This window comes from Saccopteryx leptura, chromosome 6 (assembly GCF_036850995.1).
Source record: "Saccopteryx leptura isolate mSacLep1 chromosome 6, mSacLep1_pri_phased_curated, whole genome shotgun sequence".
Taxonomy (NCBI): domain Eukaryota; kingdom Metazoa; phylum Chordata; class Mammalia; order Chiroptera; family Emballonuridae; genus Saccopteryx; species Saccopteryx leptura.
The window spans coordinates 49,013,547-49,040,540 of NC_089508.1; the positions used below are offsets into that span (position 1 = coordinate 49,013,547).

General features: G+C 42.6%; 2 protein-coding genes and 1 non-coding gene across 8 annotated transcripts in view; 1 reads left to right on the plus strand and 2 right to left on the minus strand.

The window, feature by feature from the left end:
- Positions 1 to 10,545, plus strand: part of CDKL1 (cyclin dependent kinase like 1) — a 64,967-nt gene extending 54,422 nt beyond the window's left edge. For 3 of the 4 annotated variants that reach the window (XM_066344118.1, XM_066344119.1, XM_066344117.1), the window contains exons 7-10: positions 596 to 678; positions 4,124 to 4,180; positions 5,730 to 5,885; positions 8,530 to 10,545. In XM_066344118.1, coding sequence (XP_066200215.1) covers positions 596 to 678; positions 4,124 to 4,180; positions 5,730 to 5,885; positions 8,530 to 8,637 — 404 coding nt within the window. In that variant the 3' untranslated portion in view covers positions 8,638 to 10,545. Of the gene's footprint in view, positions 1 to 595; positions 679 to 3,814; positions 3,970 to 4,123; positions 4,181 to 5,729; positions 5,886 to 8,529 lie in introns of all 4 variants that reach the window. The other variant, XM_066344120.1, reaches the window with a different exon arrangement.
- Positions 8,929 to 26,939, minus strand: DMAC2L (distal membrane arm assembly component 2 like). Of its 3 annotated transcripts, none has more exons than XM_066344121.1 (5): positions 26,857 to 26,939; positions 18,520 to 18,631; positions 14,336 to 14,544; positions 13,183 to 13,354; positions 8,929 to 11,787 (listed from the first exon to the last, which is right to left on the minus strand). In XM_066344121.1, exons 2-5 carry the CDS (start codon positions 18,624 to 18,626, stop codon positions 11,673 to 11,675), a joined length of 603 nt encoding a protein of 200 aa, XP_066200218.1. In that variant the 5' UTR covers positions 18,627 to 18,631; positions 26,857 to 26,939; the 3' UTR covers positions 8,929 to 11,672. The 3 variants fall into 3 exon arrangements, with proteins under 3 accessions (XP_066200218.1, XP_066200219.1, XP_066200220.1); XM_066344122.1 differs by lacking the exon at positions 26,857 to 26,939 and adding an exon at positions 18,750 to 18,780; XM_066344123.1 differs by lacking the exon at positions 13,183 to 13,354.
- TRNAG-GCC (transfer RNA glycine (anticodon GCC)) lies at positions 18,035 to 18,110 on the minus strand. Its single transcript has one exon. It is a non-coding gene; the product is annotated as a tRNA-Gly (tRNA).
- Positions 26,940 to 26,994: the final 55 nt, after the last annotated feature.

The following is a 26,994-nucleotide window of genomic DNA, read 5'->3' on the forward strand; positions in this document are numbered from 1 at the left end:
GCATGGGATCATGGACATGACCCCATGTCGCTGGCTTGAGTCCCAAGGTCGCTGGCTTGAATCCTAAGGTTGCAGGCTTGAGCCCAAGGTCACTGGCTTGAGCAAGGGATCACATGCTCTGCTGTATCCCCCGGTCAAGCAATCAATGAACAAGCAATCAATGAACAACTAAGATGCCGCAACAAAGAATTGATGCTTCTCACCCCTTTCCCTTCCTGTTTTTCTGTCCCCATCTGTCTTTCTGACTCTCTCTGTCTCTGTTGAAATATAAAAAAAAGGGGGTTTGATATTTGATTTGTGTGTGTGCTTCTGACTGGTTTGGTTTGGATTCCTTAAACTCACTCTGAGCCTTGAGGGGAAGAACCTTGCAGCCTTCATGTGGGCACATGCCCCCTATGTGCCTAGCGCAGCACTGTGCGCACTGCAGGTCCCAGAACGGGCTGCTGTGGCTGCCTCAGCGCCCCTCCCTCTGACTGGGAGAGCAGACTGCAGCCTTCACAGGCGGGGACAGAGACCCAGCACCACTGGAGGGAAACCACAGATCTGGGCTTGCCAACCCACCTCATTTTACCTTCCTCTTTCTTCATGTCCAAAGGAGATCTCATTCCTAGGCACCAGCAAGTATTCAGCGCCAATCAGTACTTCAGTGGGGTGAAAATTCCAGACCCTGAAGATAGGGTGAGTGACCCATTTTTGAAAGAATTCTGCATGTCAGTGCTGAGGCTGCCAGGGTGTTTTAGTGGTGAGCGATCATTCTGTCCACATGGGGAGTTGCAAGCTAACTAGGTTTTAATATTCAATTGGCTGAGTCCCATTGCCTGTCTGTCATGGAAGGTCATTCTAGAGTGAAAAAAAAAAAAAAGGAGGCAAATTGGTTAGCAAGACCCTGGCCTTCAGTGCTGATTTAGAGGCCGCTGATAGCAGAGGTCAGTGAGCATGACAGACAGGAATGCAGAGTGCCTGCCCTAACCTCGCCTGACCTTCAATTCACCAATTTCAGCAGTTGGAGCTGGATGACTGAACGCCCATCAACTTTTAGACAGTGACTCATCCAGGAAAATCCAGCACTGTCCACATCCCTGGTGCTTCCATTTCCCAGGCCCTGGAGGGAAATGGTAATGAACTGGAATGGCGGGCATCACTCTGGTGCTTGTCCTCTGTGGCCAATGTGGGGAACACACTAATTCTAAAAAACCTGAAAAATAAAAAATGTGCATACTCTTAGTCCACTTTCAAGAATTTGTTCCCATGAAATGATTAGACAAAGCCATAAAGACATAGCATTCTTTTTTTTTTTTTTTTTTTTTTTTTGTATCTTTCTGAAGCTGGAAACGGGGAGGCAGTCAGACAGACTCCCGCATGCGCCCAACAGGGATCCACCTGGCACGCCCACCAGGGGGCGATGCTCTGCCCATCCGGGGTGTCGCTCTGTTGCGACCAGAGCCAGTCCAGCGCCTGAGGCAGAGGCCACGGAGCCATCCTCAGCGCCCGGGCCATCCCCGCTTCAATGGAGCCTTGGCTGCAGGAGGGGAAGAGAGAGACAGAGAGGAAGGAAATGGGGAGGGGTGGAGAAGCAGATGGGCGCTTCTCCTGTGTGCCCTGGCCGGGAATCGAACCCGGGACTTCCGCACGCCAGGCGGACGCTCGACCACTGAGCCAACCGGCCAGGGCCTAGACATAGCATTCTTTAATAGAAATCATTTCCTTTAGTGTCTCATCAGTAGAGGATTAAATAACTGATGGTATATCCATCCAATAGAAACACCCCATACCCAGTAAAAATGATTTTTATGTATTCACCTGAAAAAAAGTTCACAACATATTGCTAAATGAAAAAAATGGTTATAAAACAGTATATATAATTTGACATAATTTTAATGAGTAGTACATAATAGATATATTTATATATAAGTATGAAATAATATAACAGTCTTTGGGAAATCATGTAAAGCTTTTTATATTTGGCTGCAAGGATATACATACCAATATTAACAATGTGTATCTCTGTGGTGGGGTAACTTTTTCTTTCTTTATGATTTTTTTATGTCTTCAAATGAGCCTATATTATAATCAAAAAAATTTCAGAGCACAATAAGGGTTAGTGAAATCTGAGTTTTTACTGTCTAGGAAAGGTACTTTCAAATTGAAACTAACCGTCCCATTGTTGTTTCCACATGGAAGCTCCATCAAGTTCCCTTGCTGTCTGTTTCCTGAGCCCCTTGCCTTGTCTCACAATGAAGACTTCCTCTTCCTGCTTCTGGAACCACTAGCCAGAGGGAAAGTGGGTCATGCTGGGAGCACACTGGGACAGAGAGGTGGGAATGACACTCGGCATATGGGAGGTGACCCAGCTGGCTCCCTGGTGACCTGGACATTCCCAGTTCCACACAAATATCCCTTAGTGATTTCCTGTTTGCTTCTCTACTGGGAAAGCCTCAGAAACAACCCAGGTTTCATAAACGTAAAAAGCTTCCCATGATTTCCCAGAGGATTTCCTGTTGACAGAAACACAGGAAGAAGCAGTGGAAGGGATGTGCGGGTTCACCATCGGTGCCCAGTCCCTCTGCGGATCAGGAACCGTGCGGGAGGGAGGCCTGCTTGCTTCTGTGGCCGGGAAAACTGGCTCAGCAGGCAGGATGGGCCCATTATGTCACAGCCAGCCAGCCAGCTGGCCGTGGCCTTGGCCTCGTCCCAGGCGTTGTTGCTGAGACAGCAGAGCGCAGTCATGGCAATCCCCGGCCATGCTCAGATTCAACACACAGAAGTAGCAAGGGAAATACAGTATGTAAGCCAGCCAGCAATTTTCAACCTTTTCCATCTCACGGCACACATAAACTAATCACTAAAATTCTGCAGCACACACCAAAAAAATATATTTTTTGCCGATCTGACAAAAAAAGGAGGTATAATTTTGATGCATTCACATCAGACGGCTACTGTGTTGGCTGTTGTCATTTTAAAATTATTATTATTTGACAGTCTAAGGGAAAAGAGGTCAGTGTCCCTGGCTAAATAGTCAGGTACTGCATGCTTTAGAAATTCTTGCAGCACATCGGGTGGAAATCAGTGATTTAAGCTCTAGGTCCGGGAAGGGTTACTCTCAAGGGCTAATATGAATCTGCTGTAGGACTTTTTTTCTCCCTCTGAGGCTCTTGTCTCTTATCAGTGATGAATAAGTGCACACTTGGGGACTGGTTGTTGTTGGCTGGTTCCCTGGCCAAAGCTACATCGTGCTGGCAGCACCAGGGGTGGTGTTTCTCCGGGTGCCTGGCAGCCTGTCCGGCCGCCAGCCCCCACGCGGCCACCCTTATGCACACACCACAGCCGGCCGCTTATCTTACTCAGTTTGGCTGCCTCTTATTTTCTCAGCGCCTCTCTTCCATTAGCCTCTTTGTCAGTGGTATAGCTCTTTAACTGGCCTGCCTGACATTGGGCGTTCCTCCCACTTTATCAAGCTTGTTATTTCTCATTGCCCCCAGCATGTGACTGGACAAAGTAGTCTTATATGGCTAAAGGAAGATTAATGAAGTTCTGTTTGGGAGACACTTGGAACAGTAGGATGAGCCGGGAGACAGGAGGCTCTTGTGGGAGGAGATAACAGTGTTTATTTCAGAAAACCAAGAAGCATCTGTTCACCTGGGTAACAAAAAGAAATCTATTCTGAAGCTTCGTTTTTGTGAATGTCAATACATGCGATAATTGAGCCCCTTTAAAATAAAAGCCAGTATCAGTGCCAAAAATTATTCTGAGGCAAGGCAAGTTATATAAACTAAGGCAGGAAAAAAGAAAGAACACTTGCTGGACAAATGTTTTTTTTGTTTTGTTTCTTTTACTAGCGTTTTCGCATCAGTTCTGCAGGAAGTGAAAGCAGTGGTTAGGAAGGAAATCTGGAAAAGCCATTTGGAGGCGGGGAGAGAAGGGATTTGTGAAACAGGGAAGGCTGTTTGTGAAGAAGGGAGGCTGTTGCAGGTGAGAGGTAGGGTGGGCAGAGGGTGGAGGAGGCAGGAAGTTTCCAGCAAGATGCTTCTCTCACTCAAAAGAAATGCAATCTGTGGCAACCTCATATTTGAATACATGCTGTATATAAAACCTCCCTTTTCTTTCTTTCTTTTTTTTTAAACAGGAACCACTTGAATTAAAATTTCCAAACATCTCTTATCCTGCCCTGGGGCTCTTGAAGGTAAACTCATGGCTTCCTCTGACCAGGAAGCGCACAAAAGCTGTTGTCATTGGGGAATCCACAGATTGTAAAGTGTTCCTTTTAGAATTCTCCTTTGAAAAGTATAAATATTTTCAGTTTTAAAAATGGGTCACATTCCATTACAGTAAAAATATCTGGAAGTATTTTTTCACTTTAAATTAACCTAACATTGTATATATTTGTCTTCCACATTTATACAATATAGAAATTTCAGAGGAGCGGTGTTTGTTTTAAAGTTTCTTTTCTTCAAAAAATGTTTAGTCAGAGGGTTCTTTTAAAAAGCCAGCTCCCTACTCTACATCATGATGTAGGTTATGATTTTTAAAACTTTATAAACATACACATTTTCAGAAATATATAGGTCTTATGTAAATGAGGTATATCAATTATTTGCAAGTTATTATCAATATCCCACCTATTTCAAAAACTACTGAATACATTTACTGATGCTTTTATAACATAATTTAGAAAGTGAGACACCGCCTTGGAGTGTGGGGTCATGAGATTTAACCCATTCAAGTATGAGCCCTATATAGCCCGCTTACTGGCAAAGCAAATACTTAAGAACAGTGAAATGTAAAGGGGGGGTATATGATGCCTCTCCTTCCATGCAGACACATGCGCACTTGTAACGCATAGACTATTTCTGAAAGAACGTACCAGAAAAATCTGATGTTAGAAGGGGTAAGGCAGAACTAGAGTGGTGAAGAGATTTTGCTGAATCTTGTCTGCATTTATTTTTACCATGTGTAAGTATTATTTTTAAATTAAAAAAAAAACAAAAAACAAACCTAGTTTTTACAAAGTATATGCAAGGGACCAAACAGGCTAAATGAATAATTCAAGTTGGACACTGAGGTGAACTGAATCCTACTTCCTCTGGGCAGAGTACCAATTGCCTCAGAAGAGACCAACTGCCTCAAGAAAAGAACAAGGTGGAGAAAATGATTTTTTGTTACTATTTCCAGAAACTATTATGTGGTGACCCTTTTAGGAATGATCATGGAAGGAACCGAAATCATGATTAGGTTTTTTCCCCCTGCTTTTTCCCCCTCTTGTTCCCAATTCATTAAAGTGTAAGTTTAATCGTATAAAGAAGAAACAAATGACACACATAAGTTAATGTTATTTTGAAAGAGTAAGAAGACAGCCTGACCAGGCGGTGGCGCAGTGGATAGAGAGTCAGACTGGGATGCCGAGGACCCAGGTTCAAGACCCCAAGGTCACCAGCTTGAGCGCCGGCTCATCTGGTTTGAGCAAAGCTCACCAGCTTGGACCCAAGGTCACTGGCTTGAGGAAGGGGTTACTCAGTCTGCTGAAGGCCCACGGTCAAGGCACCTATGAGAAAGCAATCAATGAACAACTAAAGTGCCTCAAAGAGGAATTGATACTTCTCATCTCTCTCTCTCTTCCTGTCTGTCTGTCCCTATCTGTCCTTCTCTCTGACTCTCTCTGTCTCTGTCACAAAAAAAAAAAAAAAGAAAAGAAAAAAGAAAGAGTAAGAAGATGGCATTTTCTCTTCTTTTAGGGCTGTCTTCACATGAATCCTGAGGAGAGACTGACCTGTGAGCAACTGTTGCAGCACCCGTATTTCAACAACATTAGAGATATCAGGGATTTGGCAAAAGATCATGACAAACCAACAAGGAAGCCCCTGAGACAGAACCGAAAGCACCTGCCTGGGGTAAAATGGGGCACTGCTTTCCAAAAGCTTCCACGGTTGCAGCTTCAAGTGATCTCAATTCAGGGGTCCCCAAACTTTTTACACAGGGGGCCAGTTCACTGTCCCTCAGACCGTTGGAGGGCCGGACTATAAAAAAAAACTATGAACAAATTCCTATGCACACTGCACATATCTTACTTTAAAGTAAAAAAACAAAATGGGAACAAATACAATATTTAAAATAAAGAACAAGTAAATTTAAATCAATAAACTGACCAATATTTCAATGGGAACTATGCTCCTCTCACTGACCACCAATGAAAGAGGTGCCCCTTCCAGATGTGTGGCGGGGGCCGGATAAATGGCCTCAGGGGGCCGCATGTGGCCCGCGGGCCGTAGTTTGGGGACCCCTGGATCTCATACCTGCCCCCTAGTAAAGAGAGACTGTACTTGAGGTGGCAGTTGTGACTTGCAGCTCCAGAACCTCATTCCAGCCCCAGGCCACTGGTCATGCTTTACCAACCAGGCCCCCAAAGACAGCTGCCTTCTAAGGCCCCTTCTCTCTGAGCCCTAAAGGTGTTTTTGCCCTGCAGGAGGTCTGGGCATGCGTGAGCGCAGGTCTCAGCCAGGACCCAGTGTCAGGGCCGCTGAGCATGCTTCTTGTGCTTTGGGAAATGAAATCAGATTTAGCCCAGGCAGTGCTCTGTTACCTTTTTACCTTCAGTAGTGATTGACATTCCAGGTTTACCCCCCTCCCCCAAATAACTGCTTTCCTTCCTGATCTTTAATGGTCAGTTGGCTAGGGTGAAGGCAGTGATGACGGCCTTCAGTGATAGCAGCCGCACAGCACATTTAACAACAAAAGAGCATCCAAATTGCACAGTGGGAGCCTGGGAAGATTTGTCATTGTGTAAAGTGGCATAACAACAGCCTTACATGAAGTGTCTTGTCATAAATTATAAGCCAAAAGTTATAGTAATTTAGAATGGACTACAGTAGGAACCACAACTAAGATGGCTGCTCCCGGTCACTTCTGGAACTGCCTGGCACCCCTTAAGCTTCAGCTACCTTGCCTTAGACTTTCCCTTGCAGCCCCCAGTGCACAGCACCCTGAGTGGTATCTGGTGGTATGTATGCGGTGACATATGCAGGCCGTGGGAACAGGGACAGCATGAACTCCAGGGCCCTAACATAGACCAGAGTTTCAAAATGAAGATGGCTTTATTTTATTCTGTCATATATGATCAGGTAGAAAAACTGGCTGGAAATAGACACCCCCCCCCCGAGTTACCCCTTATTTTGATGTTTCTTTGTGTTTAAAAGTAAAAGGTCTTGATGGAAATATTTTTACTTGAAAGAATGTGGGACCAATTTGTGTATTGCTTTTAAGTATTATAGGATTGAACTGTTTGCTTTGAAAGTAATGAAAAGTACCTGATTTTCAGATATCTACAGTCAAATAGTACAGTACAAAAAGTGTGTGTTCGCCTTACTTTCACATGACATTCGCAATAAATTCAAACATTCCCTGGCAGCATGAAGGGAGCCTGGGCCATTCGCCTAAGTCAGGGGTAGTCAACCTTTTTATACCTACCGCCCACTTTTGTATCTCTGTTAGTAGTAACATTTTCTAACTGCCCACTGGTTCCACAGTAATGGTGATTTATAAAGTAGGGAAGTAACTTTATAAAATTTATAAAGCAGAGTTACAGCAAGTTAAAGCATATAATAATAATTACTTACCAATTACTTTATGTCGGATTTTTGTTAAGTTTGGCAGAATAAATCTTTATAAAACAACTTACTATAGTTAAATCTATCTTTTTTATTTATACTTTGGTTGCTCCGCTACTGCCCACCATGAAAGCTGGAACACCCACTAGTGGGCGGTAGGGACCAGGTTGACTACCACTGAAAGTGTTCCAGACATAGTTTTATTTGCAATAAAACAAGGCATTGGCTTAAATGATTCGTAAGGTCCTCTGAATATATGCTTAACTCCTGTGAATATACACCTTTTTCCAATAATATCAACATGTAGATTTTTCCTTTTTCCTGTTCTCTAAAATTTTTAATGTGCATGTTTTTCTTTTTAATATGAAATAAATCTCTAAAAGAAAAAGCAGAGACCAAATTTAAACATTTTGCTCTCTCTCAGGTTCTAGATTCTCTGAAGAAAAAGTTTTTTTTATTTTTTATTTTTCTGAAGTAAGAAACCGGCAGGCACAGAGACAAGACTCTCTCATGCACCCGACCAGGATTCACCTGGCATGCCCACTAGGGGGCGATGCTCTGCCCATCTGGGGCATTGCTCTGCTGCAACCAGAGCCATTCTAGCGCCTGAGGCAGAGGCCATGGAGCCATTCTCAGTGCCCGGGCCAACTTTGCTCCAGTGGAGCCTTGGCTATGGGAGAGGAAGAGAGAGATAGAGAGGAAGGAGAGGGGGAAGGGTGGAGAAGCAGATGGGTGCTTCTCCTGTGTGCCCTGGCCAGGAATCGAACCCGGGACTCCCATACGCTGGGCCAATGCTCTACCACTGAGCCAACTGGCATGGGCGAAAAAGTATTGCTATGCTGATAATTTTATTTATTTACCTCTTTTGTGATGTGTTAACAAAGAAAAAAGTGCAGGGCACTGAACCTAATTCTGTGTTTTGTGTTTTCAGGTGCAGTACCTACCTCAGCTGACTAGCAATAGTATCTTCCCAGCTTTGGATAATAAGAAGTACTACTATAATACCAAGAAATTTAACTACCATTTTCCAAACATTTAAGGAGCTTGGAGATTGATGATAAAAAGAACTTATCAATAAATCCAAAAAAATAAAACATACATTTGATTGAACGAAAACCATCACAATGTTGAGAAAACATAAGTAACCAGCTGGGGGAGGCTGCTTGGGAAGACATGAAGGGACATTCCAGGAGCAGTCTTCAACGCTTGAAGATGGTATTTGGAACAGAAGTAGAGACTTGCTTAGATTTCCATTTGTGTTTCTGTTGTATCTAAGTAGCTGAACTTATGGACAGATGTATAAATGGTATCTATTTTGCCCATTGCTCTGGCAAAATTAGAGATGTAAAGGAGATACATGTTTCAACTGTACTATACACAACAAGTGAGCAGTGGGTTTCAAAACGCCCACCTGTATTTCCCTGGGTCTCTGCTGCCCTGAGTCCTATCTCCTGCCTTTTCAGATTGTTTAAACATATTTAAGGAGAGTTTTAGTTCTTGAAATCAAAATATTTATATTTAAAATTCCATTACCTGCTGGCTCTATTTGTTTTTAAATTTCAAAACGTTTGGAATATTTAAGAGTTCTTCAAAATATTTAAAATCATAGATTATCATAAAAAACATATTTAATGATGTTTATAGACATTTCTCACATATACTTTCATCTTTACCTTCTTTAAAGGATACATCTTAGTCATTTCTGCAGACAAAATGGATTTACTCTACTCCATCTATATTTGTTCACTGAATTCCCCTTACAAACAATGGTATGAAGATTGGCACCTGACCAAGGTGATCAACAGGTTGAACAAAACCCATAGGCTTGGCAGGAACTGAGCCTCCCAGCCTAAAAGTAATTAGTACTTCATTCTTTTGAGAACTGTGTCTCAGACTTAGCAATGGACCTACAGGCAGGGCTCTAGTGATCTGGGTTTTGGAAGAAATTGCTTGTGAGCTTTTACTTGGGTCGTGAAAGACATTAGGTTGTAAACTTCTGTTTTCCCCGAAATATCTTTGTGTGTGTGTGTATATATATACTATGCTAACAACTAATAATAAAAATATATTCCCAAATGATATTATAGAGGATTCTTAGCTTTGCATAGTAATGCTTAGAATAATGACATCATTAGCTTTGATTTGGCCTATTGCTCCTATTCGACAGCTTTTACATCCTTGTCACCTGGACACAAGGGCAATATCAAGGTCACGTCTATTATAATTCAAAGCCACTTTTGGTTGATGTGCTCCTACTATTTCCTAGCAGTTCTCAGTCATAGTTCTTTTTTACTGTATCTTTAAAACATTTCTGTTTTGAATTGTATTTTACTGTATCTTCCAAAAGTTTCTTCTGCACCCTCAGTTTACTGCCATGTTAATTTTCTTCATGATGGCATTTGACCTTGTTCACTTACAGCTAAGTAATCCACCAAATTCTGGCAACTCTTCAATCATTTTGGCTATGCAAGCCAGTTTAATGATATCCAAAGTTTTCCTGGTGTATACAGCTTCTTGCATAGAGCTAATTGAAAGCTAACTACTAATCCCAGTATCATCAAATTCTTGTATATACAGCCTTGATTCAGTCGACAAGGAAGGGTATCCAACTTCTGTGAATAGTTTACATTTTGTGTTTTGCTTCTTTTCCTTAAACCAAAACAATGCACTTGACAAGGCAGATGACTATAACTGCCTAATTCATCTAATAGTTTTACAGGAAGCCATTCAGAATAGAAAAGTAGCTCCAGACTAAACTGTGGTCAATCAGTTGCCTCATCACAAAGTAATCAAACAAACTTGAGACAGAAGTGCTTATTTTTTCTAATGAGGTCTATTAAATGTATGCTTATGTTTAACTTAATCATATCTGCAATCCTTTCTTCACGTGGATATGAGACTGTTCTATATCCTTGTCCTTTTTTTAATTTACTATTTTCTGATTTTTTTTAAATGACAATGGCAATTATATTAGTAAATAGTATATCACTTATGGTATGTACAATTTATATAAGCTGGGTTCTAAACACAATTATAATTCATTTTTCTACCTGAATGCTGTATTATGGAAAGTGTTTATTTTGAAATTATTTCCAAAGTTATATCTACAGCTTAATGTTTAAACTAAACATACCGAAATCTACAAACAAGTTGGAATATAATTAACAATAACAGAATTAGGGCCACTTCAAGCAGGTAAAAATAAAGATGTTTTTATCTATTTAATGATATTCTTTATCACTGCTTTCTAGATATAAATCGAATTTTGTGTTTATACTTCTTTATGATGTCCTTTCAGCTCACAGGAAATAGTATCCGATGTATATGGGGGAATAAAAATCAGTTTCTAGTTGACATGTTAAAATTTTTTGTTTAAAGCAATTTTTTAATTTAAGCAGAAAGTGTATAGCTGTGCTGGTCATCATGCTCTACTGCAGTCGGCAGAACTCTGTGAATTCATCCAAGTATTTATGTCTACTTTAAAAGAAAAACCAGACTAAGCTTACCAAATAGACAAATCAGCCAGAAACTACTCATTCAGGGAAACAATATATGTTATAAAAAACAGAGCAATGCAGGATCATGAGAAAGGCATGCAAAACTGAGAAGGAATATGACTCTCTCAACAACCACTGATTACTTTGCATAATTTATTTCTGAATTAAAATTTAGCTTTCAATTTTTCATAATTGTGCATTTATAGTAACTTCAATAACTTTAGAGTAAAGTGTAACAAATGACTGTTCAAATACAATGAAGGATATCTGTTGTATATTTAAATCACTTTAAAGAACTCAAATTCTAAGTCAGTATCTACATCAAGAGATATCTATTTTGATACCTATATAAAATGAGGAATATATTGGAATTAAAATGTTACCTGGTTTGCATCACTTCCAGTTTAATAACTTTAGTGAGTCTCATCTGAATATTCATTTTCTAATGCGATGGACTTTCTGCTTCTAAAATATGATATGATATCCTTACAGTTCTATTGATATTACATATTTGTTGCGCTTTAGCATCAGCAATTTTAAATGATATTTTATATTGAATAAGGCACTTGTTATTATTTTACTTCAAGTCTAATTTTAGTTCCAGAGACGGTAGCATTGTCTTAAAGGCTTGGGCCAGGTGTTCTTTATTTCTTATTCCGGGAAGATCACTTAACAACAAATACTTGAGGTTTCTGTAAAAAGAGGAAGAAAAGTTCCTTCAAGTTGGCCTTGACTCTTATAGCATAAAAACTAAACTTGATTTAGACTTTTAGAAAAAATTGCACACAGAATGTGTATATTAGTTGTTCTGAATTACATCAATAATCCTAGCTGAATCTTTCCTGTACATGTGAGATAGAAAATGTGAATCTTAACCTAGAAAGGAAAACAAGTTAAGAAAGTTCTTAAAGAAACTCAAGCCTGACCAGGTGGTGGCGCAGTGGATAGAGCGTCGGACTGGGATGCCGAGGACCCAGGTTCGAGATTCCAAGGTTGCCTACTTGAGCGCGGCTCATCTGGTTTGAGCAAAAGCTCACCAGCTTGGACCCAAGGTCGCTGGCTCAAGCAAGGGGTTACACGGTCTACTGAAGGCCCGCGGTCAAGGCACATATGAGAAGGCAATCAATGAACAACTAAGGTGTCACAATGAAAAACTGATGACTGATGCTTCTCATCTCTCTCCATTCCTGTCTGTCTGTCCCTATCTATCCCTCTCTCTGACTCTCTCTCTCTGACTCTCTCTCTGTCTCTGTAAAAAAAACAAAAACAACAACAACAACAAACCCCCCCCCCCAAATAAAGAAAGTTCTTAAAGAACTCAAGCCTGACCAGGTGGTGGCGCAGTGGATAGAGCGTCGGACTTGGATGCCAAGGACCCAGGTTCGAGACCCCGAGGTTGCCAACTTGAGCGCGGGCTCATCTGGTTTGAGCAGAAAGCTCACCAGCTTGGACCCAAGGTTGCTGGCTTGAGCAAGGGGTTACTCGGTCTGCTGAAAGCCCACGGTCAAGGCACATATGAGAAAGCAATCAATGAACAACTAAGGTGTCATAATGCGCAAATAAAAATGAATAATTGATGCTTCTCATCTCTCCGTTTCTGTCTGTCTGTCCCTGTCTATCCCTCACTCTGACTCTCTCTCTGTAAAAAAAAAAAGAAACTCAAGATGAAGACTTGAAGCCTCAACTCATATAAGAAACAAGCAATCTAGTGTTGTTGGTCCTAATGTTTACAATTTCTCAAACTTCCTATGATAGGTTATTGGCAGAACATGGGGGAAATTACTTTAAAAGATGGAGAGGAAACATAATAGCTAATGCTTATTGAGAGCTTACTGGAGCAGGCACCATGTTAAGTGCTTTACATAGATTTAATTTTTTTTAAAAGATGCTCCCTAAAATATACAATAAAACCACAATGTATTAAGATGAATAATTTCAACTGTTTTAAAGTAGAATAGATGAAAGTTAAGTCATTTTCTTACATTTTTCAGAATTAAAACAAGATACTACCCCGCAACTGTTTTAAATTCTGATTTTTCAGAATATAACATCATTATCAAGTTTCCATATTGGCACTGACCACCGACCTTAAACGATGCAAAGCAATGATGCCTTTGTCTGTGACATTCCCACATGAAATTATTTCCATTTCCAATAAGCTTTTTTGTAAATTTTCAAGTTGACCAAGCCTCTCCAAACAGTCATCCTCGATATAATGACATTTGCACAGCCTTATTTTTTCCACATGTTGTAGGCCCTCTGGGGGGAAAGTGCAGTTTCAGAATCTGCTGTACTGTGAGGATAACCAACTATCCTAGTTTTCCCAGAACTGTTCTGATTTTAGGATTGAAAGTCCTACATCCTGGGAAACCTCTCAGTCCCAGGAAAACTGAAACAACCAGTCACCTTATTAACCACACAAGATTGTGCTGATAGGACCATTTTGCAGACAAGACATCCATGCATTGGAGGAAAGAGAAGCCCACCCAAGCAGACGATGTGTGAATATAATTATTCCTACATTACGGAGGATTTTTTCAATGACAAAAGCCTGACAAAGACAGTTTAACAAATAAGGCTTGAAATTGGAGTCAATAAGCCATAGAATAAAGTCATGTCAAGACAAGCTTAGTAAGGGGAGAAAGGAGAGGAGCATGTTTGTAACCTCTAATTTAAAAATAAATATTATATAGGCCCTGGCCAGTTGGCTCAGCGGTAGAGCGTCGGCCTGGCGTGCGGGGGACCCGGGTTCGATTCCTGGCCAGGGCACATAGGAGAAGCGCCCATTTGCTTCTCCACCCCCACCTCCTTCCTCTCTGTCTCTCTCTTCCCCTCCTGCAGCCAAGGCTCCATTGGAGCAAAGATGGCCCGGGCACTGGGGATGGCTCCTTGGCCTCTGCCCCAGGCGCTAGAGTGGCTCTGGTCGTGGCAGAGCGATGCCCCGGAGGGGCAGAGCATCGCCCCCTGGTGGGCAGAGCTTCGCCCCTGGTGGGCGTGCCGGGTGGATCCCGATCGGGCGCATGCGGGAGTCTGTCTGACTGTCTCTCCCCGTTTCCAGCTTCAGAAAAATACAAAAAAAAAAAAAAATAATAATAATAAATAAATATTATATATAGGAAGAAACAAACCAGGTTATACTGAAAAGGGAAAAAGGGCACACCTATGACTATAATGTTCATCTGCAAGGAAAAGTCACTGTAAATCACTGCATTTGTCATAAGCAAACGATAGAGTGATTACCCATATAATCAAATCCAATGTTCATGATACAAGAGTCAGTGGCATCAATGGCCTGGATCTTGTATTTGTTCAGAGGGCCTGTTGGGAGGTGGTTGTAGTCCTTCTGCCACCTCTCCTGGCCTTGGTAGCGTACCATGGCCCCACAGCGAAGCAGCCACTCCGAGGCTGCCCTTTCGGGCCCAACATCCCTGATGCGTTCGTGATCCACTCTGTTGGAAAGAGAACAAAAGCAGTTAGCTTTTACTACAATCATTAGCTTCTTAACTATATTCACCAACATAAATACAGAATAGCAACAACTTTCCATTTCAAATGACTGAGGAGGAGGACAAGTATATTAGTGAGATCCACGTAAAAAAACATACGATGGCTCTACCTGCTACCTTTCTGCTTTTATTTTTGTTTCCAAGTAAACTTTGTCAAGGCATATTATGTTTATATGAGTTTATCAGGAAGACATGAGTCTTCATTGATTCAAATGTATCGCAGTGCTTGACGCCAGGAAGTCCTCAATAACTAAGCATGGAAAGAATGATACACTTGGTTATTGTTTTTATTAATGATATAAGATTAAAGAGGGAATAGTTTTGAACCTATGTTCAAAGTAATCTTACTCTGATATTTATTAATTTCTATGTACAGAGGGTCCTAATGACAGTCTTGACATACGACATTTCAAGTTTATGATGCTCACTCCCATAAAAACTTTAAATAATTGAGACGTGAATGTTTCGGCTTACGTTGAACAAACCTAAATGATGTGTGGAAAAAACTGTGTCCCCAGTTTGTGTATGACTTCCATGGCTTTGAGGAGTCAGTGGAGGATATAACAGAGAAGGTTGTTGCTATGGGTAAACAGCTTAATTTGGAGGTGGAGACTGAGGATGCCACAGAGCTACTGGCATCACATGGAGAGGAGCTTGTCTGCTGAGGACCTCATTCAGCTGGAGAAGCAGCTGATTGAAGTGGAAGAGACAGAAACCCCAGAACCCAAGAGACTTACTACCAAGGGTTTGGCAGAAGATTTTTCTATAGTGGAGGATGGGTTGGCAAAATTTCAGGTTGAGGACCCCAGCGATGACAGATCAGTAAGGTCTACAGAGCTGTTATGGATGCCTTGCAATGCTATAGGCAGATTTTGGAAGAGAAGAAGTCATCAACCTTCCAGAGTAGCCTGGAACAATTCTTTAAGAAGACAGAGAGCCCTGCAACAGATCCTGTACCCTCTACATCAGCTGCTTCTCGAGATGAAACACCTGTAGGACAGGTAGAATCATCTCCAGCATCTCCTGCATGTTCCTTAGGCAAACCTGATTCACCTGACCCAGTATCTCCAGCACCTTCTGCAGGTTCTCCTGCCTCTCCAGCTTCCTCCTCTCAATAGGTCACTCTCTCCCGCCTTGCAATGTCCCTTCCAGTGTGCAAGCCAACCACAGGAATAAAGGTATTTTTTCACACTCATTTTCTCTGTTACTACAATGCAGTGTTCAGTACAGTATACTTATGTCCTTTTCCTTTTTCTGTGGTATAGTTGTGTTTTCATGTTCTAGATTATGATTTTACAACTGTGTTAGGACAGGTAAGTGACTTAGGCTAGGAGGTGTTTCGACTTATTGATACATCAAAATTTGGGTTACGGCACTGTCGTAGGAAAGGAACTGTGTCATAACCTGAGGCCCTCTTGCACCTCTTTTTCTCTAGTGATGTTAATGCTATATTAAGTAACAAGGGGGTTAGCTTCCTTGAACTTAAATGGTGTGTGGAAAAAATGATGTTTCTAAGCATGGTTAGTTTCAAAATGATGTTTCTAAGCATGCCAGCCATTAACTTTTTTTTGTTTGTTTTGTTTTGTTTTTTCATTTTTCTGAAGCTGGAAACAGGGAGAGACAGTCAGACAGACTCCCGCATGCGCCCGACCGGGATCCACCCGGCACGCCCACCATGGGGCGACGCTCTGCCCACCAGGGGGCGATGCTCTGCCCATCCTGGGCGTCGCCATGTTGCGACCAGAGCCACTCTAGCGCCTGGGGCAGAGGCCACAGAGCCATCCCCAGCGCCTGGGCCATCCTTGCTCCAATGGAGCCTTGGCTGCGGGAGGGGAAGAGAGAGACAGAGAGGAAAGCGCGGCGGAGGGGTGGAGAAGCAAATGGGCACTTCTCCTGTGTGCCCTGGCCGGGAATCGAACCCAGGTCCTCCGCACGCTAGGCCGACGCTCTACCGCTGAGCCAACTGGCCAGGGCCCAGCCATTAACTTTTTATTATTATTTTTTTTTTTGTGACAGGGACTGAGAGGGAGACAGAAACAGACAGACAGGAAGAGAGAGTTGAGAAGCATCAATTCTTTGTTTAAGCACCTTAGTTGTTCATTGATTGCTTTCTCATATGTGCCTTGACCAGGGGCTACAGCAAATGGAGTGACCCCTTGCTCAAGCCAGTGACCTTAGGCTCAAGCTGGTGAGCCCTGCTCAAACCAAATGAGCCCACGCTCAAGCTGGCAACCTCAGGGTTTCGAACCTGGGTCCTCCGCGTCCCAGTCCGAAACTCTATTCACTGCGCCACCGCCTGGTCAGGCCCAGCCATTAACTTTTTAAAAACTTGAGTTCCCTTAATAGTATTCAAAAGGCTAACTATTGAATACATTCTTGAAGAAGCCATAGAATAAAATATTCTAAAATTACATTTACTGAGCTTTTCTGATTATAAGAGTAATAAATATTCATTTTAGAAAACTTGAAAGGCATAGAAAGGCCAAATAAGATAAAAATCACTGAAATCCTGCAACCCAGTCACATTAATATTTTTAAATGTATCTTTATTCAATGCTTATATGTATGTTTTATTTGTTTTTATTTTTATGTTTTGGTTTTTTTTTGTTTGTTTGTTTTCCAGAGACAGAGAGAGAGAGTCAGAGAGAGGGATAGATAGGGACAGACAGACAGGAACGGAGGGATGAGAAGCATCTATCATTAGTTTTTCATTGCGCGTTGCAACACCTTAGTTGTTCATTGATTGCTTTCTCATATGTGCCTTGACTGCAGGCCTTCAGCAGACTGAGTAACCTTTGCTTGAGCCAGAGACCTTGGGCTCAAGCTGGTGAGCTTTTCCTCAAACCAGATGAGCCCACGCTCAAGCTGGCGACCTCAGGGTCTCGAACCTGGGTCCTCCGCATCCCAGTCTGCCGCTCTATCCACTGCACCACCGCCCGGTCAGGCTTTTATGTTTATTATTATTTTTTCTTCTTTTTCCAAGTGAAAGGAGGGGCGATAGAGAGACAGACTTCTGTCTGCACCTTGACCAGGATCCACCTAGCAACCCCTGTTTGGGGCCAAAGCTCTGTCCATCTGGGGCCATGCTTACAACCGAGCTATTTTTTTTTCTTTTTTCTTTTTTTTGGTATTTTTCTGAAGCTGGAAACGGGGAGAGACAGTCAGACAGACTCCTGCATGCACCCGACCGGGATCCACCCGGCATGCCCACCAGGGGGCGAAGCTCTGCCCACCAGGGGGCGATGCTCTGCCCCTCCAGGCATCGCTCTGTTGCGAGCGGAGCCACTCTAGCGCCTGGGGCAGAGGCCAAGGAGCCATCCCCAGTGCCCGGGCCATCTTTGCTCCAATGGAGCCTCGCTGCGGGAGGGGAAGAGAGAGACAGAGAGGAAGGAGAGGGGGAGGGGTGGAGAAGCAGATGGGCGCTTCTCCTGTGTGCCCTGGCCGGGAATCGAACCCGGGACTTCTGCACGGCAGGCCGACGCTCTACCACTGAGCCAACCGGCCAGGGTCTCCGAGCTATTTTCAGTGTCTGAGGCAGAGGCTTCCAGAGCCATCCTCAGCACCCAGGGCTGATGCACTGGAACCAATCAAACCATGACTAGGAGGGAAAGAGAGAAAGAAAGAAAGGGAGAGAAAGAGAAGGGGGGAAGGGGGAGAGAAGCAGATGGGCGCTTCTCCTGTGTGCCTTGACTGGGACTCAAACCCAGGAATCAAACCTGGGACATCTACACACCAGGCCGACACTCTATCACTGAACCAACCGGCTAGGGCCTATTTGTTTTTAAACAAAATGAGGATTATACTGCAAACACTGTACAAAAAGAAAACAGTTGAAATTCAAGAAATAACCAAATTGCTACTGGGACTCATCTAACTTTAACAATCCCCATGTTTCTTCACTTTATTAGAGTAACTTACTTATTAAACACTGCATTCAACCAGCCCCAGAAGTATCTGGAGTCACACGACCATGGGAGTTTCTTTAAGCCACACAACTGCCAGGAAATTTTTCCAAATAGCATCATTTGACCTAGACACACAAAACAGTATTAATATTAGATGATCAGCTGGCAATCAGAGTCACATACATATAGTCACTTCACAACTTCAAAGTCAATGCTCTTGTGCCAATGATACGACTCACGTGCCTCTTAATAGTTATTGAGCAAGTCACTCCTTCTCAGTTTCCCAGTTTTCTTTAGCTGCAAAATAAAAAAGAGGAGCTCTATGGTTCCTTCTGGCCTTGACATTGACTTCCATTGTTCTATATCAGTTGGTGCCTGTGTGCACTGTTGCCACTTGGTGTCCATTCAGGCAGTGTACCTACAAATTTATTGAAACCAGCCTCACTCCCAATCTACATATCTAGTTTCAAAATGGCAAACTTTATAGAGGTGTTCACCTGAAATCTATGTACTCTTATTGATCAATGCCACCCCATTAAATTTAATTTCTAAATTTTAAAAAAATGGTAAACTAAAATCACATAGGTAGCAACACACATTCATGGAAACAGATCTTTCTATGACAAAGATGCAAACAGTGTCACCAGAATAGTGCAAAGAACTGTGGAAAGGCTGGGCAAGTAACCACCTTTCTGACCCTTGGTTTTGTCACTTGTAAAATGCGATGATGTGCTCAGATTATTTCCCGCTGTAAAACTCTATAACCATGACTTGAGAAAGTGACTTTTGAATTGTTCTCAAGCTGATTTATGTCCATTCAGGTTTCTCTAGTAGTGAGCCAGGTGTGTGTGTGTGTGGGGAGCAATGATAAATGTAACTCGGTCTCTACCTTTGAGGAGCTAACAATTTACGGTAAAGTGAGCTTAAGCAACTTACCAAACAGTTAAAATACAGGATAGAACCTAGGAAATACTTCAACAGAGTTAAAATACCAGGATTTCAACAAAAATACCAGGATAAGGTCTGCCAGGTGATTAGCTAAGGAAGGGACATTTAAAGCATATTGTATTTCAGTTTGGTTAGCACGTGGGGGTAATGAGAACAGGAGAGAGAGACAATTTACAGTCACATCGGAAAGGGTCTGGCATAATCAGACGGGGAATTTGGACTGTCTTCTGTAGGTGGTTGGGAGTCATTGATTTTTCAGCACAGAACACGGGCATTGTTCCAGCTATGCTTCAGGAATATTACTCAGACAGCAATATCAAGACTGAGTACAACACAACAGGACAGAGAGACAGCTAACAAGGGCTTCAACCACATGTGCCCACAGGAAAGGACCAAGTGGGGCAAGAATAGGAATAACATTACAGAATGTATTCTACACATGACTCAATAAGTGAAATATAGGGGCAAGGGCCAGAGAAGTGGAAGATGAGACTCAGTCTTGGTTCTGAGTCACTCTGAGGATGATGAAGCCATTATGAAATCAATGTCAGAATGGGATTATGGGTCCTGGTTTTCTTATTCCCCAGTTTTTCATATTCTAATATGAAGTGCTGGCAGAACTTCTAAGAGGAGATGATTGATAAATGATTAGAATCAGAGTTACTAAATGGTAGAGCTGGATGAACTCAGACCAAGACTAAACCTCTCATTTAGAAACAAGGAAACTGAAGCCCTGATGTTAAGTAAGTTGCTGACACCCTAAATCCTTTCTAGAACAAGGTGGGGTTTTAATAAATGCATATGTTTCAAAGGACTTGCTCAATGTTTCACGGCTAATTGGTGGCAGTGCTGAAACTTGAACCTAGTTCTGTCTACTACCTGTCCGAACTTTTTCCTTAGTCACTGGATGGTTCTGCAACTTGGGCATTAAAAGAGGCCTGAGTGGGAACCCTTGTGGAGCCGAGGAAGTGGCTGAGGATGTTGAGGTTGTAGAACAGTGAGAGATGTGGTATAAGGACAGGACCTGGAATTACTTACCCTCTTCCTCCATTTTCCATCATCACTCTGCCTTCTATACTGCAAACCTTCACCCCTACACCCCCACTATCACTCTCACAGTCTCAGCCCTTTCCAGCTTTTTGTTAAAGTTCCCTCCACCTGTGCCCACCCCTAATAACTCCATTGGCTGCCAAACTCATTTACAAGTCTGAGCTTTCCAGCTTCTCTCAGGCTATGCCCTCTGTTTACCATCCCTCCCTGCCCACCCAATCCTGTCTGTGGAAATCTTACCCAACCTCAAACTTTATTCAAATACCATCTTCCTCCACCCATCCGTTCATTCACTCAATAAATATTTATTGAACATCTTTTACACCTAGTGCAAAAGATACAATGGGAATATAGAAAAACCAAACAAAACAGAGACAAAGACATGGTTCCTGCCCTCATAGTGTGTATAGTCTAATGAAAAAGGCAGAAGACATAAACATATAACACGCAACATGGTGTCTTAGTAGAATTATGAACAAGTTCTGTCAGAGCCTAAAGGAATGAGGGGAAGTCCTCACACTAGAGTTTTGTTTTGAAAGGCTCATAAAGGATGATTAACAGTTTCCAGTTAGGCAGAAAAAAGAAAAGTATACAGAACAGAAGGAAGAGCAAGAATCATATTGGCCCAGGCAGGTAGCTCAGTCAGTTAGAGAGCATCATCCCAATATGCCAACATTGAGGGTTCAACAGCCCATAAGGGCACATACAAGAATAAACTAGTAAATGCATAAATAAGTTGAACAACAAATTGTCTATTTATCTCTCCCTTCCTTTCTCTAAAATCAATTTAAAATTTTTTAAAGGATCACATTTTATTCATTTCCAATTTGTTTAGCACTTACCACAGTGCCATACCCCTAATACAAGAGTTTAATAAATATTTGCTAATTAATAGAATTTAGTGGTTGATACATTTCCATGGAGAAAGAAAAAAACATTATAGAGAAAGGTAAAAATAACAGAAAAACTGTTATTAAGCAGGTAAATTTGAGTGGTTTGTGAAAACTGAAGTACTTTCATTTGATTTATTTTGGCCTACCTTATAATTCAGCTTAAAGAAAAGGCTCAATTTCCTACTCCAGCTATGATCTCTAAAAATACTACATATTACATTAAAATTATTTAAAGATGAAAATCAAATTTTTATTTGGCAGTAGAGGTAAAAAAAATTAATTAGTAGGTTTTATATTTTCAAGCGAAACTTTGCTAATCCATTTTAGCAATTTCAGATGAATTCAAGAAGCTACCTCTGAGAATGCTTTCTATAGGGAAAGAGGTGACCTCTAGTGGTGAGTTGGTGCATTTAACTAATGAATTAAAAGAAACCAGTTACATAAAGCAAGTTAAAAACAACCACTACTGGCCCTGGCGGGTTGCTCAGTGGTAGAGCATTGGCCCAGCATGTGGATGTCCCAGGTTCAGCTCCGGGTCAGGGTACACAGGAGAGGCACCCATCTTCTTCTCCAACCCTCCCCTTCTTGCTTCTCTCTCTGTCTCTCTCCCTCCCACCCCTCTCCTGCAGCCATGGCTCTATTGGAGCGAGCTGACCTCAGGCACTGAGTTTGGCTGCATGGCCTCTGCCTCAGGTGCTAAGAAGAACTAGGTTGCTGAATAATGGAGCAGCGTCCCAGATGGGCAGAGTATCGCCCCCTAGTGGACTTTCCCGGTGGCTCCATTTGAGGTGTATGCAGGAGTCTGTCTCCTACTTGCCCTCCTCTCACTGAATTAAAAAACAAACAAAAAGAAACACAACTAAATTACTGCTGCAATAAATAATTCAGGAATTAAAAATCATTTAAAAAGACAAAATTCTTACTATCAGAACATGGCTGCCTGACCAGTCAGTGGTGCAGAGGATAGAGTGTCAGACTGGGACGGGGAGGACCCAGGTTAGAGACCCCGAGGTCACCAGCTTGAGTGCAGGCTCATCTGCTTTGAGCAAGGTTCACTAGCTTGAGCCCAAGGTCGCTGGCTTGAGCAAGGGGTTACTCGGTCTGCTATAGCTCCCTAGTCAAGGCACATATGAGAAAGCAATCAGTGAATAACTAAGGAGCTGCAATGAGGAATTGATGCTTCTCATCTCCCTTCTTGTCTGTCTGTCCCTATCTGTCCCTCTCTCTGTCATAAAAAAAAGAACATGGCTTAGAGCCATAAATTTGTAACTGATGTTTCTAAAAGTTGCCATTGTGTTTGTGACTTAGAGAAGGCCAGACCTCTGTGTGACTCAGAAGGATATATCCATAAGTGTTTCTGAGTAGGTTTGACTGAGTTTCTATTTGCATAAAAAAATTAGTTTTTTTAAGTGGAAGTTTCATTTTTACATATTAAAAAAATTATGTCCATGGACTATTTAAAGTGATGGCTAATTTAAAAAAATAAAATAAATAAAGTGATGGCTAATTTAGTAGCAAAAAAACAACAACAACAACAAAAAACAATGTGGAGAGAGGGATATCAGAATTGGGGAATATCCTCCCCAAATTACAACCATATTTTACTTCAAATAATTTATTATTGATACCAACTCTTATTCCAGAGGCATGAAGAAATATAATAGAGCAATTCTTTAGAATTTGGAAGCAAAGATCCCCAAAGGCCAACATCATATGGCACGTATTGAACTAACATCTTACAGGTTCTAATATAGATGAACATGGATTCTCAGTTGAGGAGGATCACGTCAGGAACACAAATGTCTCTAGCCAAAGATCTTACAGAGCATATAAATGTAAGGTGAACCCTTGATTTGTAATTATTTAATTGAAACAAATTAATGTATAATCCTAGGGGAGAAGATGAGCAGAAAAAATATTTATGGAAAGAGTATGTATATTGTGAGTTCTTTTACCTTGCTAAACTAAGGAGCACATGCTCAAAATCAGAGCAGTAAAAATGTTACTATGGTCCATGAAAGTCTGATCACAGACCCTGGAAGTGTATAATTATTTAACCTAGTAACAAAACTACTACACATCCTGTATAAACCAAAAAGTACCCATCTCTACTACACACCTACCAGAATGATTAAAATAAAAAAAGTGTGACATCACCAAACACTGGTGAAGAGGAGAAACTGAATCACTTGAACATTGCTGGTGGGAATGTATAAGGGTACAGCCGCTTTGGAAGAGCAGTTTGGCAGTTTTCTTACAAAACTAAATGTGTGCTTACCTTATGACCAAGCAATTGGACCCTTGGGCATTTATCCCAGAGAAACAAAAACGGGTTCACACAAAAAAGACGTACACTAATGTTAATAGCAGCTTTATTTAAAATAACTAAAAACTGGAAACAACTCAGATATCCTTCTGTGGGTGAACGGTTAAACATGTAGTGGTGCCATGAAGTACTACTCAGCAACAGGAAGGAATGGGGCATCGGTATACACAACAGTTGGATGGGTCTCAAGGGGTTATGCCGAGTGACAAACAGCTAATTCTGAAAAATCACATACTGTATAATTCTGTTTATAAAAATTGTTTTTAAAATAATTTGGTTTTTAGAGAGAAGAGGGATATAGAGAGATATCGTTTGTTGTTCCACTTATTTATGCATTCATTGGTTGATTCTTGTCTGTGCCCTGACTGGAGATGAAAACTGCAACCTTGGTGTATTGGCAGGACACTATCCAACTGAGCTACCTGGCGAGAGCTAAAACAATTTTTCCCCTCCCTCCCTCCCTCCCTCCCTCCCTCCCTCCCTCCCTCCCTCCCTCCCTCCCTCCCTCCCTTCCTTCCTTTCGTGACAGAGAGATAGAGGGACAGATAAGGACAGACAGGAAGGGGGAGAGATGCATCAATTCTTCGTTGGGGCACCTTAGTTGTTCATTGATTGCTTTCTAATACGTGCCTTGATGGGGGGGGGTGCTACAGCAGAGCAAGTGACCCCTTGCTCAAGCTAGCAACCTTTGGGCTCAAGCCAGCAACCATGGGGTCATGTCTGTTATCCACGCTCAGGCCAGCAACCCCGCCTGTGCTCAAGCTGGTGAGCCTGCACTCTGCTCAAGCTGGATAACCCCGTGCTCAAACCGGCAACGTCGGGGTTTCGAACCTTGGTCCTCTGCATCCCTGTCTGATTCTCTGTTCACTATACCAGTGTGGTCCCCAACCTTTTTTGGGCCATGGACCGGTTTAATGTCAGAATATATTTTCATGGGCCAGCCTTTAGGGTGGGACGGATAAATGCACAAAATAAAATTATGCGAGTGGCATAAAAACTGTGGTATTTTTAAATATAATTGTCAAACTTATGAGACAAGCGTCAAGAGTGAGTCTTAGATGGATGTAACAGAGGGAATCTGGTCATTTTTAAAAAAATAAAACATCGTTCAGACTTAAATATAAATAAACTGGAAATAATGTAAGTTATTTATTCTTTCTCTGCAGACCACTACCAAATGGCCCACGGACCGGTACCGGTCCACGGCCCAGGGGTTGGGGACCACTGCACTATACCACTTGCCTGGTCAGGTAAAAATGTTTCTTTTTTATCAAGTGAGAGGCAGGGAGGTGGAGAGACAGAATCCCACATGTGCCCTGTCTGGGGCTGATGCTTTGCCCATCTAGGGCCACTGTTCCATTGCTCGGCAATAAAACTATTTTAGCACCTGAGGCAAGGCCATGGAGCCATCCTTAGCACCTGAGGCCAACCAGCTCATTTGAGCCATGGCTGCAGGAAGAGAAGAGAGAGAGAAAGAAAGGGGGGTGGGGTGGAGAAGCAGATGGTCGCCTCTCCTGTATGCCCTGACCAGAAATTGAACCTGGGACATCCACATTCTGGGCCTACATTCTACCGCTGAGCCAATCAATGGGTCAGGGCCTAAAAATTCTTGAAGTGACAAAATTTTACAAAGGGAGAACAGACTGGGGAAAGGGTCCCTGGAGTAGGGAATGTAGGTATAAAAGAGCTACGGAGGGATTCTTGTGATGGAACTGTGATGTAGTTTGACTGTGGTGGTGGATACGCACGTGATAAAAACTATATATATATATATATATATATATATATATATATACACACACACACACACACACACACACACACACACACATACACACACACACACTATATAGAACCAAATACATAAATCTGAAACTGGGAAAATCTAAAGAAGATCAATGAATTGTGTGTGTCAATTTCCTGGTTGTTAATGTCAGTTGTGCAAGATGTTATCATGGGGAAGACTGAGTAAAGGGTACACAGAAACTCTGTTTCTTACAACTGCATGGGAATCTACAATTATCTCAAAAAAAAATTTTAAAACCACCATTTAAAAAAAAATGTGATGGAACAAGCAGGTAGCATTCTACATTGTTTCTGCAAATAAAGCAAAATATGTACAACTACCCAGTAGCTGAAAGCATTTGAGCATAAATAATACAAGCAGTCATTTATTAAGTCTTTCACTGTGCTAAAACCTGATAAGCCTTATCTTGCAATCTCCCATGAGGCAGGCACAACCATTATGACCAGTACACAGAGGAGAGGGACGGTCAGAGGCAGATGTGTAATGACTTCCCGTGCCACCTGACTAATGGCTGGAACCAAGTCCAAACGGGCAAGTAAAGTCCTTCCAGGAATGAAGATGTATCATTCTATTTTTCTGTTTAGCTGTTCTGACTGTAAAAATTAAAACTATTAAGCGCAGAGAACGGGTTTTAAACTGGCACGGTGGTAATCACGTGATTTTAAAGTAATAAAGTATTTTCGAGACGACACAGCCCACCTCCCTCATTTTACAGATAAGGAACTAGAAGAGGTGTGACCTGTCCAGGTGAGTTGATGTCCCCAGGTCCGCACAGCCTATTTAAAACTATATCTCGGCCCAGTGTCAGGGATAAGGAAACCAATCGCTAAACGCTGGCACAGACCGAGGGGGTCCAGGCAGTATTTATAGAGCCGGAAAATGACCTAATGAATGACACCGCCAGGAGCCCCACAGACAGAAGTCCGGAGGTCTGCAGGCTAGCGGGAGTCGCCGCGACAAAAAGCCTCGGTTCGGAACGAGGGCTAAGGCCGGACGCGGCGCGCCCCTTCCGCGGGCACTCGGCTGGGTGGGGGCCGGGTTGGAGACCTCGGGTGGGCAGCAATCGGCCTCGAGAGGACCCGGGACCGGGCCAAGCTCGGGCGGAGCCGCGCGGGAGGAAGAAAGGCCGCTGGCCCGCCCAAACGAGTTTTTACTGTAATAATGTCCAGATTTTCTCCCAAGGCCCCGCGTCCGCTCAATCATGAAGGCCAAAGACGCGCCGCTCAGCGGGACAGGTTTCCCCTAAACCCAGCGAAGGAGATGGGAAAGGGCAGAGAACAACGAGCATCTGGTCCCGCCCCGCTCGGGCCTAGCTCCGCTACTCACACGTCGGAGGGAGGGCGCGAGCGGGCGTCCTTGGCGTGTACCGCAGCGCCGGCCTGCCCTTCGCCCTCCGCCACGCGCGCCCACTGGCCACTGGCGGCTCCCACGTGGGGCGAAGGCGTGCACCTCATTGGCCCCTGC

Bases quoted from the DNA above. Each gene is read 5' to 3' on its own strand.
- DMAC2L (XM_066344121.1), bottom strand. From the start codon at position 18,626: ATGATGCTATTTGGAAAAATTTCCTGGCAGTTGTGTGGCTTAAAGAAA. The intron at 14,545-18,519 runs GTAAGTTACTCT...TCTTTCCAACAG, and splicing joins TTGAATGCAGTGTTTAATAA to AGTGGATCACGAACGCATCA. The intron at 11,788-13,182 runs GTCGGTGGTCAG...CTCTTTTTACAG, and splicing joins ATTGCTTTGCATCGTTTAAG to AAACCTCAAGTATTTGTTGT.